Source organism: Furipterus horrens, unplaced genomic scaffold (genome assembly GCF_987537825.1).
Source record: "Furipterus horrens unplaced genomic scaffold, mFurHor1.1.pri manual_scaffold_3, whole genome shotgun sequence".
Taxonomy (NCBI): Eukaryota; Metazoa; Chordata; class Mammalia; order Chiroptera; family Furipteridae; genus Furipterus; species Furipterus horrens.
In genome coordinates, this window is record NW_028327173.1 from 163,745,643 (window position 1) to 163,766,849 (window position 21,207).

Here is a 21,207-nt window from a genome sequence, read left to right on the forward strand (position 1 = left end):
TGTAAATTTTCTATAGTGTCTAGCTATAAAGCAAAAAAAAAAAAAAGTATAATATTCTTTAATTATTATTTCCAAATACCCAGTTTCCGTTTTGTCCAATAAGACCTTTCACTAAGCTCCCATCTGTTCCTGTAACTCTGATTTAAAAACATAACACCTAGAGATTTCCTCACCTAAGGATTTGAAGACATCAGGGCCAGCGTATTTTCCATCAAAGTACACGGTGTTATTCTGAGAGTCAAAGGCACGGCACATTCTGATAAACACCACCTCTAGAGAACCTAAGCAAAGACAGAACAGTTTGGATTATTCCAGCTTGGTGAGTTGGTTTCCCAGGCACTAATGTAGAGACCCATTTCTGAGTCAGCATTAGCTCTCCACCTATAAGGGCAAAGTTCACTAGTGTAATCAAATGCATGCCCTGAAGCTAAGGCCTGCTTTGCTGAAGAAAGGATTGATTTACAGATTACTTCCTTGTCACTCTTCTGTCTTGTAGTATAAAGTGTCAGAGTTGTTAGTCAAATATCTATTCATATATTAAAACAAACAAACAAATAATCCAGGGCTGTGCTCTTTGAGATTCCACATTGTCTTCCTAAGAACTTACTGGAACCTCCCAAGGACCAGGAATGTAGAAACAAAACACAGGTGATGGTAAAATAAGGGAATGCAGGTGTCCTTTAAATTAATCTTTTCATCCAGAGGAGAAGCAAAATGAAGGGAATATTTCCTGCAAATAGTTCAAATGCCTTCAGGAAGAACTCAGACTCTGCTAAGAGAAACCTAACTATTATCATAGGAGAAAAACTGTTCCCGACACCTTCCTTACCAAGCATTTCTTTAATAGGCGGATGAAAGCAGGTTAGGAAGAGATCTCAAAATTCACTTGCAAAGCACATACCTGCTTTGAGAAGCACAATTTGATCGTTTTGACACAGCTCCATAAATCCATCAATGCGTTTGGCAAACTCCACCACATACTGTATAGCCTCAGTGATTTTGATGGCACACAACTGCCACATCACCTCCCGCTGCTGTTGGAGAGGGAGACACATTAATGCATGTGGCTACCGTATCTTTGGCCCAATTTGTTTAACTGTCCCTCTTTTATAAAATCCTTCTTTGGAAATGGATTCAAGAAGGCTAGAGGATTAAAAAATGAACAGTTGGCTAGTTCCTTGGGATACAATCACTGATTGCTTCCAAGTCCTTTCTCATCTCCTCCAATTCCTCTCTGACCTCTTTGGGGGCAAAGGGACAGGGAGAAGATGTCATGAGCACACATGTAGCAGAAGATAAAAATGCACGCCACTGCTTTAACCCTGGGCCACGGAGAGCAGTAAAGCAGGATCTTCTTTTAAGCAATTACTGTACAATATTTTTGCCTTGAGCAATTTAATGCCATTTTACTGGGGGGAAGGGGAGAGAGAGGGAGTCAATCACATTGATTGTGCACCTGCTTTACGACATCCTTGTCTTGTTTCATTTTCACAAGAACATTTCCCTATTTCCCATAAATGGACACAGATGCTCACAGGGGTTTCACAGTGAATAGATATCAGAGCTGGGATTCAAATCCTAGCATCTCCGACTCTGAATCCCATTCCTTATACTTGGCTGCTTCTTACTGCTTTCCTGCTTCCCTTTGTTTCTTTGGCTGCTGGAGTTACCTGCTATCCCAAAAGCAAACAAAATGTGTGTTGCTATTCCCCAACCTGTTTAATTGTTTTTATATTCCCACTCTCTAATTTAGTGACAGGGTGACCTGGATCTTCAGTGTTGCTCAGCTGTTCCCCCAATGTCTGGGAATGAACAAATACTGACCTAGATAGGTGTGGGAAAGGAGGGACACAGTCACTTCTTGGCATTTTTATACACATATCTGCCATATACATTGACCTGGAAAGAATTACTCTTGAAAAATTGGTCTTGAAAATTTTTAAATTACTCTTGAAAAATTAAGACTGTTTCCACCAATACGAGGGGGTGGAAGAAACCCTGAATTAGGAGCTGGGACTCGTGATCTAGTCCTTATGTTTGCACTCTCCAGCCACATGCTGATGTAGTTTCCTCCTTTGTAAAGTGAAGGGCAGCATTAGCCTAGATAATCTCTCTGGTCCTTCCTAAGCTTGAATTTCTCCAATTTCAGGAGGGAAAAATGGCATTTTCTTCACCCGAAGGGAGAATGGATAATTAGAAGTTCCCCTTCTCCAGCCCTGCCCTCCCATTTTGGTGTCTTGTTGATCAGAGAGCTTTATAGAAAAAAGTCAAGTAGCAGCACCTGTCAGCCTCATACTGCTAGGCGCAGACTGGAGCTCCAATCACAGATTCCAAACCTTTCTGTGTACACACTCCCTAAATTCCTTTTGCTTAACCTCTAGAAACATGAGACTAAGATTACTATTTTACATGAACTTCCTAACTTTGAAATCTGCCATTATGATATTGGGACAAATCCCAACTAATTTAAGCTTCTGGAAACTGCTTAACTGAGCCCCCTGTTGACAAATGATAGGAGATGTGTGTATAGTTATAGGCCCAACAGAATTTGTTTACTATTGCTGACATTTTCCATACTGGCATCTCGGTAAGACGACAACGCCTCAAGTACATAATGAGTTCTGGAAGCAAGAATTTTAAACAGAAATCTGATAGCTAATGAAAGGCATTCATTCTTTGGTCTGTTGGTAGTCTTGATCAAGTCACCTGCATGAATACCCTTCCCACTGTTCCCTCCATCCTAGATAAAATTCTTCACAGCATACCTTGTTTTGGTAGTTCTCAATCTCCTCCTGCAGAAAGGTCTGCCACGTTATCTGCTGGAGCTCTTCTCTCAGGTATTGGCAAGTTTCCAGGTGTGATTTAGATATATTCTGTGCAAGGTGTTCTAAGGAGACAACAGGAGATCACAATATGAAAAATCAAGTTCTTTGGGTAACCAGTGTTTTTCCCTACTTAATATTTGCTTTCAAGAAGTAACAAGTAGAAAGAAAGCATCATGCTAAACCAGTTTTAATTATCTCTATACATTTCAAGGAGCAATGTGAAACTATTCTGTATCTTGGAACATGAAGATGAAGGACAGGCAAAGCTAAGGGTTAGCAATAAGTCTTGGTGACTTTAAAGACACTCCTGACCTTCTTTCATGACTTTCCACCCATGTCTTGGAATGAAGAAATATTGACCTACATAGGTATGGGAAATGATGGACACAACTTCTTCTTGGCATTTTTATAAAGACACATCTGCCATATACTTTGACCTATAAAGGATTATTCTTGAAAAATGAGGAAGTGGTTTTCTTTTATGACAAGAGCAATGTATTTCTTTAGTTTTTCCTGAAAATGGCAGAACAAGCATTACTGAGGGTCTACTATGTCACTATATATATTATAATAGTTAAGAGATAGCCACTGGAGCCATAATGCCTGAGTTTGAACCTCAGCCCTGCTACTTCCTAGCTGTGTGATCTTAACCTCTCTGTACTTTTGTTACCTCATTTGTAAAATGAGGACAATAGTATCAATTTCATAGAGCTTCTGTGAGAATTAAATGAGTTGAGAACATAGGAAGGATTACAGAGTGTGTGTTACCTAACATTGGTTCTTATTATACTATAGTATAGGGAGTTTGATTATAAGAAATAGATGCCAAAAAAAGTTTCTATAGGAATTTATAATCTGGCGAGCTTGTATGGACATGCTGAAAGGGCAATTCAAAGCATTAGACAATGTATAAAGTTGAATTATATCAGAAGAGAAAGAAAAACTGATAAGTGCTGTCAGGGAAGAGGAGACATGTTGGCTTAGGGAAATTAGTGGGTGCTTCTTGGTAGAAGAGAAAAGTTTGAGTTGAACCCTGAGAATGGGTAGGATTTGGTAGGTGGAGGCCAGTGGTATGAAGGGTAGGCCAGTTCCACATTGGATGGGTGACAGATGAAGGAACCAAGATAGCATTTATAGGAGGCAGGCAGATGTGATCAAGTGATAGAGTCCAAATCCGGCAGGATCTTGAATATTAGGATTGAGAATTTGGAACTGATAATAACAAAAGGAGTCAGCAGGATTCTTAAGGAGGAGCTGAGGTACTGAACACTGGATCTGGGAAACAGAACAGGCAGTTTTGTGCCTTGTCGTTTGAAGGATAGGAGGAATCTAGATGAGAGGAACTGAGAGCTGGACGCAGGTTGGTAATCACTGTCCTGGAAGGGAAGGCTAATGAAAAGTTTTAAAAGAAAAATTGATAAGATTCTGTGAATATGAAACCATACCAAATAGGAATCCCCCTCTCAAGGTCTTGAATGTTTAATAAGAAAGCTATCTAAAGAATGGTGCCGAATGGAAACTTGGTAGCAGTAGTAATACTATTTATTTATTTGGGAATTTGTTACTGCTTTTGTCCAACAGAACCAGACTTGTTTGCATGGAAACTGAGCAGATTCACCGAAATGAAGCTTGAAACTAGAATCTCTTTAGACACTGAAATAACAAATCTTAATGGCCCTATTCACAACACACAGGCACAAAAGAATATAAGTCAATATTATAAAAATAAAACATGAACGAAAGAAAAGAATTTAAAGGACAGAGACAGAGAGGCAGAGAGAAAGAGGGAGAAGCCAGTAAATCATGTCTTAGAATCAATGACTCTTGTGAAGAAGAGAATCAATACAAAAACAATGGGAAGTCAGAAACAAAAAATAAGTGTGTAAGTAAATTAGTGAACTATTTCCTAGGATGCTCACTATAGAAGACAGATTCTAGAATGTAAACCAAGTTTTGCAGATACGAAAAAAATGATGAACTGTTCACAAAGAAACAGGGGCGGGAAGAGGATTGTAGATTTCTCTTCCAGATTATGTTTCTTTCCCAGTTAATATGGTCAGCATGTTGTCGTTTCACTTCTTCCTAAAAACTGTGCCCACTCACCCCTCTCACCCCGTTTGGGTCCAGCTCTCAGAAGCGGCAACGAACAACACAATGTACGTGACTAACCAGTAGAGGGCAGTGGCTGCATTCTCGCCAACTACTCACCAACTGCCATTGACTCCCAATTCACAGGGTGATTTGGCAAGTGTAAGATCTTAGGCACTATGTCGTTTTTAAATCTCCATTTCAGCAAAGGAGAATATGGTTAGACTGAGCAAAAGTCAACAAGTTAGCGTGGTCTCTCAGAGAAGCAGCCTGGAATAGTGAAATACCTTGCAACCAGGAGTTAGGAGACCTGGTTTCTGGCCTGAGTTCAGTGCATAGATGACTCACTTTGGGATGGGCAAATCAGTTCATTTCTCAACCACGACCGCTTCATCAGTACAGCCAAGGTCTAGATACTTCAGATAAAAATTCCTGACTTCTGAGTTGGTCACAGATTTTCACAGTAGGAAAGAACTTTAGACATCATCTGGCCCAAGCTCTCTTCGGTTTACAGATAATAACATCATTAATAGTGAAAAGAGTAGTTAACACTTAATAGCATTTATTGTGTGCGAGACCCACATAATATATATTCAGAATATACATATTTTCTTACTTAAGCTTTGTAACAGCCCGTGGAGGAAGGTACTAGTATCTTCATTTTACAGAGTTTAAGTGACTTTCCCAAGGTGTCACAGCCAATTATTTAAACACACACAATTTGCTCCAGACTCTGTGCTCCTAATCTTTATACTCAGTAGATAGGGAGACTGTAGCTTGCAGAGGTTACATCACTTATACTGGGTTGTATGACCTATTGCAAAGCTAGAACCACAACCCGTACAAGCTGACTTCTTGTGTCATGCTTTGTCCATATGTCATTGCCTCTGCATAGAATTTAATCATTGATTACAGTAACAACTGCAATTAGTGTTGTTGTTTTTTTTTTTAAACAAACCCAGATGGCTTATCTGGAATGTATAATTCAGGTACTAATTGTACAGCAAGGGCTACATTTCCTAGCCATGAATGCAGACATATTCCCACTAAAAGTAATGGATTGTGGATGCTATTATTGAATGATAGAATTGGGCTTCAGATGTGTTAATTTACAATTTATTTTCCAATTGAATAATTGTTTCCATTTGTTTAAAATCTGATAACAAAATTTAGCCTAAAATGAAATCAAGAGTCTTAAAGAGACAGAAGAACTTAAGCCCAAAGGAAATAGAGCTTTGAAAAAGGAACAGTAAGGCCCTTGGACACTTTTATGCTACTCTTAGCTCTTCAACCTATTTTGTACATGTAAATGGGAAAGAAAACTAGATGCCAGTTATATCCTTAAATTCTTATTTAAGATTTGGGTTTGGGACTAATTCTAGTGACAAGTTAATTTTATTTGTCCTAGAAAACGATACAACATATGTAAAAATTCCCTAATTTAGGAGAGAACATGGAGAAAGCATGAAGGCACAGAGTTCCCAGACTACACTGGCAGGTGACAGGTGTAGAAGAGGAAACTGATCGGTGGGGCAATCTCTTTGCCGTTTCTGGCCTCACTCAGGTATCACGACACATTTAGCTGAAATGCCATATTGGGGGCAACACTTTGGCTAAGCCTTGTGGATTTATTTCAGGGTTGAACATTTGACAAGCAAACAGGATAGACTCATCAGTATTTATAATAAGGTGGAAGCAGACCTAAGGTACAGTGAGCCAGGTCATTTTTCATGCTATCATGTCAGCTTTCAATCAAATCCTTATTCATTTCTGAAAATTTTACTTTCATTACAGTTCTGCTTAAGGCTCAGCCAACCAAGACTTTATGACAAAAATGGAAAGGTTTTGTTCTAGTTCAAGAAAAATAAAATCAAACCTACCTCTGCTCAGCGTGGCATCTAGTTCAGAGGTTTTTTTCTGTTAATCAAAAGAGCTGTGATACACCTTTAATGCTGTTCAGTGGTTAAAGACCAGGCTTAAAATGTCCCCGCTCTTGAGGATTTAAATTTAGACCCATAAAGAGGTGCTTGTGTAAAAGCCGTAAAGAACATTCAATTTGTTCTATTTGGAGAAAGATTTTACTGGAAATATAAATTTCACTTAAAAATGTTTTATGGGGTACAGAGGTGGAGAAACTATCTAAAGAACACAACCAGTTTTTTTTTCCTCTCTGTGAACTAAGAATTTCTGAGCTCAAGTCAGAACCTGCTGGTTCTTTTCCATCTGAAGTCTTCATTCTCTCCTCACATTAACTTAGTCATCTCCACAGCAACTAATTGAAATACCCCAGAGGATTAGAACCTTGTGCGAGGAATCATGGGGAGGAACAGATCAAATTCGAAAACTGCAAAGGTTCTTATCAAAGTTTCTCTAACAATAGTGCTGTACTGAAAAATCGATTAAATATAACAGAGGATGCTTACACAACTTCTTTGAAATGGAAAGTTTTTCACTGTGTTATCAACATTTCTAGGTCACATCACTCAAAAAGCAAAAATGTCACAGGAATAAGGAAATGACAGGGTTTTTTTGTTGTTGTCGTTGTTGTTTTTTGTATGATGAACCTTCTATGAAATATATCAGTTTTGTTACCAATATCCATCACCAAAACATTCTGGCAAATAAAGAAGCCAATTTCCCTTTACTATTTATAGAATCCATCAGGGTTGCAAAACTTAGATGTCTGAGGGTGCTGGGCAGTCATACAAATGGGGAAATGGGGAGGGCCCCTCTAAAGATGTTCGCACCTAACTGGTGCCAATTAGTTGCTTAGTTGCTGCTGGTCCCCCCTGCCTAGATCATTTTTTCCCTCCCACAAGAAGCTAGCAACCTGATATTGTGTGTGTGTGTGTGTGTGTGTGTGTGTGTGTGTGTGTGTGTGTGAAATTGTCCAGGGTTTAAATCTGGGCAACTGATTCAAAATTTTAAAACTCTGCACTGGTCAAGAAAATATGTCTATGGACCAAGTTCAGTTTATGGACTTTAGGTATAAAGCTAAGTAAATAACAAAGTAAATGGGCCATTTTCTGAGCATAATAGTTTTCTGTGGAATTTTAAGACTGCTTTAAGTTCATGCTGAACCATCTTTGATGCTGACAGGTCAAGGTTTTTCTTGTACATACAACGGGAAACAGTGGACAGTCAAAAGCAAGGGGGCAGGTAGGATGCTATTATGAAGTGGTCCAAATGGCAAAGGTGCATTTCCCTTCTAGCTGCATCATTTTAATAACTACAATTCATCAGAGGAAAGTCACACACATCCCATTTATTTTAACCCTTTGAGTGCCAACATCGCTGTGTGTGACGCTGACAAATTTTCCCATAAGTGCCAGCGTCGCTCCCAGCGACTCTTTTGGATGGCTATAAGTGTAAATAACAATGGAATAATTTGTATTTTATGTTTTGTTCTCTTTTTTTTGTACCTTAGGTTATATTTTGATATATTTTTTTCTCATGTTGATCCAAATTTCTAATTACGCTTGGCACTCAAAGGGGTACAGGGCATAAGCAGCACATCCCAATAGTAACATGGAAGCCATTACCTAATTCTGCCATGGACACAGTTGGGGAAGTCTCTCCATTGGTGAAAGAACAGTAGGGAAAGAAGCCTGATGCTGGTGTGTAGTCACATATTGGTTCTGGTTTGATTCCATTGATATCAAGACCTGACTGGTCCGGGGAAGGCTGTATGTCCAGGTAGAAGCTGCTGACGGCAGAGTCTGCCTTGCTCCCCTCCGGGGTGTGCCCGTCGATGTAGTTGCTGAGGTCGTCGTGCAGTTCCGTCAGCCCGTTGGCCGAGATGTTGTAGGTTGGAGTCAGTGGCTCGGCCTCTCCAGGCTGCTGCTGGTGGTCTCGCTGCTGCTGCTGCATCCGGTGTTTCTGCACTTCCGCATACAAGCTGTCTCTTTGCTTCTTTGACATTCGGCCAAATTTGACAGCTGAAAGAAAAATTCCAGAGCATACCATATACAATATGCTTTTCTTCATTATCCTCTCCCACATGTGCTAGGGGCTCCTTTGAAGTCTCAGATGATCTCAACCCAAACCCACAGAAACACAAAATACAGATGTGATCCAGAGGTGAAAACACGTCCACTCCACACCCACAGCAGCAAAGGCACATCCCAGAAGAACTAAGGATGTGCAGAGGAGACCCGGGGGGCGGGGGGGTGACCACCTCTGGTTTCCCGCTGTCATGTGGCCCCATGCTTAGTGGGAGCCACTGGTATGTGACTGAGGGGGTGTGTTCACGCTGCACCCGTGCGGCTGGGCTGGACCGTCCCTTTCCCTTCCCTGTGCACACTCACAGAGGTACATTGAGGCACAAGCAGTCAAACCTCACTTGTCATTCATTCCTCTATTCCATACACTCAGATGAGTTTCTTCCGGGTCAGAAGATCTAAACAGACTGGACGAGGCCTTTGAATGTAATTCCCTGAATTACACCTCTGCGTCTACCTACGGAGCCCCTCCCCTATGCTGGGTCATGGTGGCCCCTGTGAAACACTTGGGCCCATCTTTAAATGACATTTTCTACTGTTCTTATTTTGCCTCAAGTAATGAGAGTATCGGAATTCTGGAAAGGGCAAACACTGTATAAGATCCCTCCCTGCTGAAAATTTTTGTTTTTTTAAAATTATATTTTATTGATTATGCTATTACAGTTGTCCTGATTTCTCTTCTTTTGCCTCCCTCCACCCAGCACCTCCTACTCCCTCAGGCAATCCCCTCACTTTTGTTCATGTCCATGGGTCATGTGTGTAAGTTCTTTGGCTGCTCCATTTCCTACGCTGTACTTTACATCACCATGGCTGTTCTGTACCTACCTAATTGTACTTCTTAATCCCCTCACCTCTTCACCCACTCTCCCACACCCTCCTTCCATCTGGCAACCATCAAAACGCTCTCTGTATCCATGATTCTGTTTCTGTTCTTCCTGTTTGCTTAGTTTGTTTTTTAGATTCAACTGTTGATAGTTATGTATTTTTTGCCCGTTGGACAAGTTTGTGTTTGCAACATTTCTCCTTGTGATGTTCCTGTACTTAAAGTGGAGCAATGACTGTAGTAACTTTCCAGGTCATTCGGAATCCCAAATGATTTCTCCTGAAACACCCATACATGTGAGGAAAAAAACCTTATGATTTCCTGGTCTGAACTCTCTCATGAATCCATTTATTTTTCAGCCCAACCCTGTATATGTAGATAAAGCCTCTGATGGAGGGACTAAGACGCCCTAATTGATGGTGATTAAATTTATACCTGATGGGGAGGATGAATTCACCTATTTGACCATCATCATAATTCTTTGAGTCTATAGGCAGGAGGTAGGATAGATGGACATGAAGTTGGGAACCAAGGCTACCACCTGCTGGATCCTTCTTCTGCCAAGGAAGACATACTCTCCTTTTGCAGAGAGGAAACAGGTGAGCTTGATATTGCTAATTTTCAGGTTCCAGGACAAAAGGAACAAACTTGAGGGGCAGGGCTAGTTAAATGCCATTTAGGCTGATGTGGACTCTGAATTTCAGGCCTAAATTTTTATAAGCCCCCTAATTCACTCCAAACCCACAACAATGGGTGCTGTCACTTCTATACAGACTGTCCAGAAGACACAGTGAGGGCACTTTCTTTTTTTGTGACAGAATCTCTGTTCTAGAATACTCAAGGGGATTAATATTCACAGGTGAAACCTGTTCTGCTGTGACTCTGAATTGTGTTTTAATATTTGCATGAATATTAATAACAGTAATCACACCACCCTGTAAGTGAAATGAAAAGATCAGCTATTGAGAAAATGCACACACAACTTGTGATTTGAACTTTTAAGTTCCTAAGAAATGAACCCAACTTTGAGGGTTTAGTGCATTGGCGAATGAAATCTGTGGAGTTGCATATCACAGGAATTTCTGAGAATATGGTATAAGTTCCATGACTTGCATATTCCAATGGCAAAAACTTCACTTTTCTTTCTACATATTCTAAGAGGCCACCCTGTGCCCCACTATTGAAGACCATTATAACATGCCTGGGCAGGTCCCCAGGCCCCAGAACATTTGATTATGGGTAAGACAGGCTTGCAAAATGCCGGTCCAGCCCTCAAGTATTTTTCCACAGGCTGAAACTCTATTGGATGACATGTTTCCTTCAGAGGGATTTCTTAAGAGAGCCAGCCAGTATATTCGGAGAAGTCCTTAAAATGTACCTGCTGTACCTTCTACCCAGTTGTGTTATGTAAGGATAACTGTCTTGAAATCCAGTGTGGATTATTCACTGCACTTCAGATAATTTTCTAGGAAGATCTTGAAATTTTCTGCAACTGAATGGTAGGTGGTTTTTATTTCTTAAAATAGTTTCTTTTAACAAAGAGAACATTTGTCATTGAGCCATGTTTTGCACTATTTTCACACATTCTCTGTGTACAAACACTTGACTTTGGCATTGTGATTCAAAATATCCAGTTAGTATAAAAGCTAATTCAATCCAACTGCCAATAAACTCACTAGTGTGAAATATGCAACAATTAGTTCTCACTTGTGTTTCCTTCTGGGGAAAATGCCTGTAAGAGGTATATTTATTAAGGCCCTCAGAGGACACTAACCTCCGATCCACTGATCCACCTGTAACGTTTTAAACATTAAAAATCGGAAGGCGTTCTGACCACCCAGATACTCCTCTTCCATGTGCCCCTCACCAGCCAGTCAGCTGACTGATGGATTATGGAGGAGGAAGTAACAGCTCTGAAACCCACAAAGCCAGCAGGGGAGGAAGGACATATTTTTTCAGACCTGGGTCCGGGTGTCAGAAAGCACTTTCATAACCCCATGTGACCATATAATTCCAGCTGTGGGTGCTCACCATCTCGAGACATCCCTACAGCAAGGCATTTCTGTAATCGACAGTGTTGGCAGCGGTTTCTACTGGTTCGATCAATCAAACAGTTCTTCTGACGAGGACAGGAGTAGGTGGCATTGCTTTGCTGACTTCTCCTGAAAAAGCCCTGTGATTCAGTTATAAAATATAAAACAGGTTAGTGTCAGTTTGAGCTGTATGCTACTAAAGGCATTATAATAAGTACTGAGTGGCATTAATATTTAATGAGAATTAAACTTGTAGCAGAATCATCTAGGAGACCATTAATGAAATTAAAGTCACTCCTTTTTCCTTGAGTAAAATTAATCCCCAGAGCCCAATCCTCTGTCCTTTACACATGCAAAACTTTAACTCCCACAGACAGTTGCCTATGTAAAAGGCACAGGATCAGGCCCTGTTCTTGGTTTCTGACAATCAAAAGCAATGTGTTGATGGAATAGTACAAAAGTACTTATAGTTAACCTTTATTTAAAAAATATTTTTAGTAGAATAAATACAAGCCACTTCTCTGGATGTTCAGAGATAAGGAAATTCATCCTTACTATAACCCGGAGTGGCTGCAATCCTTATACACTGTGGTGATTGCGACTAACCCACTTAAATGCATCATCCTTTAGGTGTCTTGCCTTCCCCAAGTCAGAATCTACTGCCCCCCAAAATTAATTGACACTTGGATGGATTATTTTGGCAGATCAGTTAAATTGGGAATACTCAACCCTGAGTTCAATATCATGATCTTCACAATTTTTAAAAAAGATTTTATTTATTTATTTTTAGAGAGAGGGAAAGGAAAAGGGGGGGGAGAGAAACATCGATGTGAGAGAGACATTGATGGGCTGCCTCTCATACGCGTCCAACCAGGGACTGAATCTATAACAGAGGCATGTGCCCTGACCAGGAATTGAACTGGAGACCTTTCAGTTTGCAGGACAATGCCCTACCAACTGAGCCACACTGGTCAGAGCATGACCTTTATGAGTTAAAAAATCCAATTTGATGTTCATCAAGTTCCACTTATTTGTTAATTACTGTTTTGAAGATGAGAGGGTGTACAAAGATGCATAGGTTATACATATAAACACACACACACACACACACACACACACACACACACACATATATATTCCAAAGATGCAAAGGGAACTGTTGACTTCAAGGATTTCATTCTTCATTCACTCATTTTTTGCTAATTTCTTGAGTTGGATCCTTACTAGCTCATTAACTTTCAGTACTTATTCTTTTTTTCTTAAAAAATATTTTTTTATCTTCACCAGAGGACTTTTATTTTATTGCCTTTAGAGAGAGGAAGAGAGAAAAAGAGAGAGTGAGAGAGAAACATCAACGTGAGAGAGAAACATCTACTGGTTGCCTTCTTGTATGTGCCCTGACTGGGATTGAACCTGCAACCTGGGTGTGTGCCCTGACTGGGAATCAAACTTGCCACCATTTGGTTTATGGACAATGCTCCAACCAACTAAGCCACACTGGTCAGGGCTTCAGTGTTTATTCTTAAAGCTGCAAGATTCCCTTTTAGTTATGTTTTAGTAACAATTGACAGATTTTGCTATATAGTATTTTCATTATCATTCAAATGAAAACATGCTCTAATTTTCAATAGAGTTCTTTAATCCATATGTTATTTAGAAGTACATTTCTTAATATCCAAACATATGGACAGTTTTTGGTTATCTTTTTATTGACGAGTTATCTCTCAGCGGTTTTGCAGTACTCTGAAGAGAGCAAAGGTAACCTGAGTTATTTCTATGAGGCAAAGCCACAAAGTGTACAAAAGAGTATCATCACCTTTAAATCTTTAAAGATTAAGATAGAGGGGAGAGGTAAAATCCTGAAAAGCTGGCAGATTGGTGGGCAAATTGATAAGGGTATACAGTAGTCCCTCTCTATATCATGGTTCACTTATCGTGGCCTCACTGTATCGCGGGATTTTTAAAAATATTATATTTAATTATCGCAGATTTTTCGCTATATCGCAGGATTTTGCAGTACTGTATATGTATGTTGTTAAAGTTATGTAGGTTTAAGAGTGTAGAATATGTTTAAGAACATAAGTAGTGTTTATAAAAGTGTAGAAAAGGTTAATAAGGTAGTGGAAAAGGTTAATAAGGCACTGGGAACAGTTTATAAGTGTGTGGGAAGGATTTATAAAGCCTTAAAATATATATAAATACTAAAATAAATGTAAGGTTCCTAATTTGCAGATTTTCACCTACTGCGGGGCGGGGGGTGGGGGCGGTCTAGAACGTAATACCGGCAATAAGTGAGGGAATATTGTACTTTTTCACCTAAATATTTTTCTGGAAGCCAACTTGGTATTTGTATCAAAATCCTTAAAAACTGCATATTCCTTGAAATAGGAATTACTCCTTTAGGGAATATGCTCTAAAGGAATATTAAGAGTGATACAAAGATTTACCTAAAAGGATGTCTACCACAGCACTATCTGTAATTTAAAAAAACTTAGAAAGACACTAAATGTCTAACATTAGTAAAATAGAAGAATCATATTGGATATCCACACATGCAGCAACCATTAAAAATGGAATTTCAGAAGTACAATTGGCATAAAGAGGTAATAAAAATATACTGCTGAATTTAAAAAAAGAACTAAACACAATATAATCCAATTTTTGGAAAAAAGAAATCCATATACTTCAAATAGAAGAAACTTTGGAAAATTATGCCCCTAAATGAAAGAATTGTTGGCACTGGTTGGTGGGACCATGGGTGCTAATTTTCTTCCTGTTTGTGCTTTCTGATTTTTCTACTGCAATATATGTAGGTGGAAAGGTCTGTGAGGCACTTAGGAAAAAGTCTAGTACATCTGCTTTCTTTCATGATGGCTGGGGATGATGTGATTTAGTCGATGGATAGGATGATATGAACTCAGTTCCCAGTTCTTTCCCTTTGGAAGCCAACCTGGGATGGGAGGGAGAGAGCAGGGCACAGATACCTCACTTCCTCTTCGCTTTCTGCCAAGCTGCTCACTAACCTCAACAACGTGGACAAAGCTTGGGGCCCAAGGTCTCAGACTGTCTCTCTATTATACTTTAAACCTCCCTTGTATCAAGTCTGGCCTCTTTTGTGAAGCAATTTCTCTTTTCTCAAAATATCTAAAGCTGTGGGGTCATTATTTTTTTTTTCCTCTGTGAAGAGGAAGTGAGAAGAAGGAAAGCTTTCTTTGGGGCTTAATGGTGAGAACTCAAGAAAATATAAATGGTAACAGAGGCAAATAATCCTTAGAAAGAGGTACCAAGAGGCCAGCTGTCTAAGTATTCAGTTTAGTCTGAGACACATAATTCTCTGTCTAAACTAAAAGATATTTCTTTCTTTCTTGAGATTGCACCCCACCCAGACCCTTCGTGTTTGAATCTATCACTGCTAATGTCTAGGATCAGGAATTAATTTGCTTTTCCTTCAGTTGAGGCTGAGTTTTGCTTGCTTCACAATGAGCCCATTTCATTTTGGTCTATAATCATTGAAGGCAGACAATGGCTGAGGGGTCTTTTCTTTTTCTTTAAATGGAAATAGTAGTTGGAGGCTGCCAAGCTATCAACCAATATTTAGTCTATACACCAAATCACAGCATCTGCTACCTTTCCTTCTAGGTTCTTTTCCACTGTTCGTGTTTCTTCTCGGGGTCATCTCTAATTTCTCTACTTCCTTCATAAATCTGAAACCTAGAACTAGATACACCTCTTGAATAATGATTGAGTCATTAACAAAAAGGATGCTACTTTTTAATTCCCAGGTAGTAAACTCAAGTTAATATCGACTACCACTACTGAAGTTCCAGAATGTTAGCAGAGAAGCCGTATATAACCACCAGTTTGCTCTGCTGTAAGGGAACTCTGAGAAGGCATGATGCTGATGCTGATGATAGGTCTGGGGACAGCAAGCGAGCAAATAGACACCTTGCTCTTCACAGTACCATTTATACTTCATCGAGTCAGTTGAGCAAGAGCCTGGAGTAGCAGGGATAAGAACCAGAAAACAGACCTTTCTTTTGGACTAAGTCAACAGTCATGGCCACAAGGAGAGCTATCAAATACTAGATGAAGGTTGGGGGGGGGGGTGTCAGGTAGGATTATAAAGAGAGAGACCTGAAGGGAGAGACAGGGTTAACCTCAGAGACACAGAAAACCACTGAACTTTGCATGTCAGACAGAATGAGGGCTTGGTCTTCCTTCCCCCACTAAACTCTTCTTTTCAGCGTTCCTCAGGGTTTAACAGAGGTACAGGGATTTAGGAAGTTAAACTAGTAAAATATTTAAAGCTAATGAACACATAGAGGGAGAAAGATTAGAAGAGTGAGAAGGAAGAGGAAGAAAGGTAGAAAGTACAGAAGGTACCTTCCTCCCTAAACGTAGATGTATGCTCATAAATGTAGAAGCAGGAAGCTGACTGACTGGGGAGCAATCCTGGAGAGGGCTGTACTGAGAACTGAGTGGGCTGAGATATCAGTGCTAAAGGTCGGGCAGTCTGAGGCCAGTGCTTGGAATTGAGGGGTGTGTGTAGAAAGAACAGAGAAAGTGCTCAGGCTGAGAATTAGTTGGGAAAGATATTAACACATAATTTTTGAGTTTTATTTTGAAAAGAGCTTTCTTAAAAGTTCATTTTTCACGGATGTCAAAATATATGGAGATTATCATCATAAACAGGTTGGGCTTGAGCAGAGCCACCATGATGAATTTCAGGGTAGGATATCCTTGGTGGGACTGTGGCACATTACCCCCACCTAGTGGCAGCACACTAACATGCAGTTATTGCAAACAGTAAATGAGAACACAAACAGGCCTTTGAAGGAAGGGACTCGAGAGATGAGCAGGGTTAGCAGTTCTCAAACACATGCAGAATCACCCATGGAGCTTCTTAAAAAAAAATACGCTTTAGGTCCACTGAACAATTACCTTTGGGGATGCAGTCCAGACATACATATTACTTTAAACAATATTAAATTGTCATTTTTGTAGGTTAAAAGAGGAGAACTGTCAATTAAAGAAATTATTGAACTTATTGGGTTGACATTGATTAATAAAATTATATAGGTTTTAGGTGTACAATTCTATAATACATCATCTGTATATTGTACTGTGTGTTCCCACCCCAAGTCAAGTCTTCTTCTATCATCATTTATCACCCCCTTTATCATCTCCTACCTCCCCTCATCCCCCTCCCCCTCTGGTAATCACCATACTGTTGTCTGTCAATGAGGGGTTTTTTTCTTTTGCTTAATCCCTTCACCTTTTTCACCCATCCCCTTTCCCCTGCCCCTCCGACAGCTGTCAGTCTGTTCTCTATCTATGAGTCTGTTTCTATTTTGTTTGTTAGTTTATTTTCTTTATTAGGTTCCACATATAAGTGAAATCATATGAAAAAATAAACAAATGGCTTAGCCGGGTAGCTCATATGGCTAGAGCATTATCTCTATACGCTAACTAAAGTTGTGGGTTTGACCCCTGGTCAGGGCACACATAAGAATCAACCAATGAATGCATAAGTAAGTTGAATAACAAACTGATGATTTTCTCTCTCTCTCTCAAATCAATAAATAAAAAATAAACAGGACTACATCAAACTAAAAAGATTTTGCGCAGCAAAGAAAACCATCAACAAAATGAAGACAACCCACTAAATGGGAGAATATATTTGACGATAATATATCTGATAAGGGGTTAATATCCAAAATTTATAAAGAACTTATACAACTCAACACCATAAAACAAACAGTCTAATTTAAAAATGGCAAAGGACCTGAATAGACACTTCTCCACAGAGGACATACAAATGGCCAATAGCTATATGAAAAGATGCTCAACATCACTAATCATCAGAGAAATGCAAACTAAACCACAATGGGATATCACCTCACACCTGTCAGAATGGCTACATCAATAAATCAACAAACAAGTTCTGGCAAAAATGTGGAGAGTAGGAATGCAGACTGGTGCAGCCATTGTGGAAAGCAATACGGGGTTAACTCAAAAAATAAAAAATGGAACTGCCTTATGACCAAAAATAAAAGTCAATTTTGAATGGCAAATATTTTCACAAAGTTTCCTGAAGACTCTGAGACCTTTCTCTTGCAGAAACAGAGACCTACACTGGTTTTCTGATTTTGCCGATAGCAAGAATGAAGCTCAGAATGGTGAGTGACTTGTTTGAGGTTGTCCATCCACTGGCAGGAGAGAGTTGGTGCTGGGACTCAAACTCCAGTGTCCTACATTTGAGTGCAGTGCCCTCTCACTTCAGTATCTCTCTGTAAGTGCTGAACTGATAAAACTGACGTCACGCAGTCTCGATTTGCTCATGCATAGCCTCCCTGCACATCACTGTTTTGTCTCCATTTCCACTGTATCAAGGAGAACTTTCCAGCGTTTCTCCCTTTACTTCACCTAGCCTTTTGAAGTGCCTACCATTGCGTTTTATTTCTGATTTCTGCCTTTCATTCTCTGAAGAATTCTATTGCCTATTTTTAAAAAACAATATGGCTGGACATTATGAAATTGTTCATCAGTCCCACTAGGTTGGATGGAGCTCCCCAGGACCAAGACAGAAGCAAGGGTACGTGGGAAAAGGCTCATACCAAGTTGCAAGAGCACAATGTTCAAATTCCATGAGCCAGTTAAAAACCATTATTAAACACCAATGTATTCTTTTATTATTTTGTTATTCTCCATGTTCTGGAGGTTATTTACAGCAATTCTATCTGAATGGTGGAGACACTACACAATGGTGAGTTTCCATGCATCTCTTCCCTACTCTGTATTCAGTGAGACTGCACATTGGGAGGCTTGAAACTGACTGTGTGCTGGTCGTATTTATCCTACAGAAATCAGCAAATGCTGCAAATTGGGGCTTGATTTATTGTTCTGCTTATTGTCTAGTTTTAAAAAGTGATGAAGAAGATGGTGACAATGTGGGTTAAGTACAAAAGTGAGTCATGTCTGTAACCATCACGTTGTAAATAGCAAATAAAAATTAAAGAAACATTATTCTGGTGCTTAAAAAACTATTATCCGATTCAGCGAAGAAGTTGCTCACATCATCATTAACGGATGAGTGAAGTTCCAAAATGTCTTCCTTGTTTCACTTTCCTCTTATTCATTAATATAAATGAAAATATCATCCAATGTTGGTGTTGGCACTACAATCTTTGCCAACTGCATCTACCAGTAGGGATGGAAGAATTCAGCAAAAATCAGTGAGACCATTCAGTGAGAAAGATTTGTATGAAGTTCATAAATAAAGGGTATTATTTATTTTACCCTGTAAATTGTGTGAAATTATATCAGTAACTTATACATAAAATTATGTACAGACAAATAGACACCGTTTGTTTCCCAGAGAGCTGACTATTAAAAACTGACTGCCACGTGGCCGAACTGAGCCCAAGCCATGCTGGAGCCCCAGCTTCTCATCAGGCTGAATGAAGCCTCCTTACTTTAGAGAGGAATTTACCCAGAGTTGTGGGTTGGTTTTGCACAGCTACATCCTCCTCCCTCACCAACCACACACTCTCCAGAAACTCTAAGTGAATAATGGTATCTTCATTCCAGGACAGAATATATCGACCAACTCCCCTTTCCCAGCCTCGTCTCCTCCTGTGTCCCCTTGCTTGCTCAGTGAAGGGCACCACCTTCACCCCCAGTCACTCAAGGAGAGACGGGCTTCGTTTCCTCCCTGCCTCCTCCCACTCACATCCACACAGACACCAAATTAGGCTCTTTCTTGCCACCTTCATATTTTTCAAATTTATCTACTTCTCTTCCGTCATTCCTGCAATTTCCTCAAGTTCCCTGATCTCTTTTCCCCTTAATTGGTTATTATACAGCCTCCCAAATGGTCTTCCTGCTTCCATTATCATTCCTTCCAATTCATTTTCATACAGTCACTTAAGATCTCGTTCTAAAAAATGTAAACCTGATCAAGTCACTCTCCCCTGTTTACTAGCCCTCAATGGCTCCCTACTGATGACCGGGCTAGGGCCACCAGTCCAGGCAAGTCTCTCCTACATTGAATCCTCTTCTCAAAGTCACACTCTGGCCAGGCCTAAACTACGGTGTTCACAGTTCCTCAAAGGCCACCCCGGCCCCAACCCCAACACACACACACATATGCACACACACATGCATGTACTTCCTGGAAAGCCCTCTCTTTCTCTTTAGGATTCACTTTCTCTGGGAACTTTCTCTGACCTTGCACCTCCCAAAGCTGGCTGAGGAGCTCCTTCGAGCCCTCTGTGTACCGCCCCCCAACATCCCTTAACTTGCTGTATTACTAATCTGCCACCCTTACTGACTTCCGTGTTTGACCCTCTTCTACAGCTAACCTAGGACTTAAGAAAAGTCAACAAATACTTGCTGAATACATGTCCAGAGGAAAAAACAGTGGTAGTGATAAAAACAGTAGTGACAATCAGATGCAGAGCCCCTGTTTTGTACCAGGCACCATATAGGATGCTTTGCAAACATTGTTTATTTGCAGTTTACAACCACTCTGCAAAGTAAGTATTTTTATGTCTATTTTACAAGTGAGAAAATTAAGGTACAGAGAGGGTGAGCCATGTGTCCAAAATTACAGAGCAGGTAAGGGGAGGAGCCAGGAATTGAACTCCTGAACCCTGGATGTATCTTATTCCGAAGGCCATACACTTCTTAATGTACCACCAAAAAAGCTCAGAGACAACAGAAACAGAACCAACAACCCCCACGCCCACTCCTCAGTTCTGTAATCATTTCATATAATGGTTCACACACAAGGTGAGGGAGATGGCACTGTATAGGTTACTGAATACGTGCATATTAATATATAGCTATTATATTATATAATATATAGCTATTGTCCCTGGCTGGTTTGGCTCAGTGGATTGAGCGTCGGCCTGCGAGCTAAGTGTCGCTGGTTCGATCATCCAGTCAGGGCACATCAGAGAAGGAAAACTCTGACTCCAAAAAACCTCCGCTGCCTTGCGGCATACCTCTTCAGGGGAAAGGCTAAGGGAGTAAACCCCGACAGAAAATCCGGAGCCGGAGTCCCTAAGGCGGTTTGACGTTGTAGTCAACACCGGCAACTCCTGCGGCGCACCTGAAGCCAAGCTGTATTGACTCGTCTTTCCCTTGGACCCTTCAGCTGCGAAGAGAGGGGGGGTCTGCTGCATGGGCAACAGCAGACCCTCCATATCACCCTGCCCAGGCTCTGTAGCTTCAGCTTCACTGGAGAGGACACTCCAGCGTCATCGCAAGATGTCGATTCAACACGGGAGGAGACAGATACCGTGTCACTCCCGAGTCGGACTGCACAGCCATTCTCGGCGGTGCAGATAGACTCTTAAGAAGCTACACCATCGTCTCTCGAGACGGACGGCTGCCGACGAGAATATATAACTATTTAAAACACTTTTTTGTGA

At 40.4% G+C, this 21,207-nt stretch overlaps 1 protein-coding gene across 2 annotated transcripts in view; it reads right to left on the bottom strand.

The window, feature by feature from the left end:
* The window catches only part of RORA (RAR related orphan receptor A), a 92,069-nt gene that overhangs the window by 4,322 nt on the left and 66,540 nt on the right, over nucleotides 1-21,207 (bottom strand). For both annotated transcript variants that reach the window (XM_090270689.1, XM_090270688.1), the window contains exons 3-7: nucleotides 11,769-11,910; nucleotides 8,456-8,851; nucleotides 2,766-2,887; nucleotides 902-1,034; nucleotides 174-281 (exon numbers count right to left, since the gene is read on the bottom strand). In XM_090270689.1, coding sequence (XP_090126815.1) covers nucleotides 174-281; nucleotides 902-1,034; nucleotides 2,766-2,887; nucleotides 8,456-8,851; nucleotides 11,769-11,910 — 901 coding nt within the window. The remainder of the gene's footprint in view (nucleotides 1-173; nucleotides 282-901; nucleotides 1,035-2,765; nucleotides 2,888-8,455; nucleotides 8,852-11,768; nucleotides 11,911-21,207) is intronic.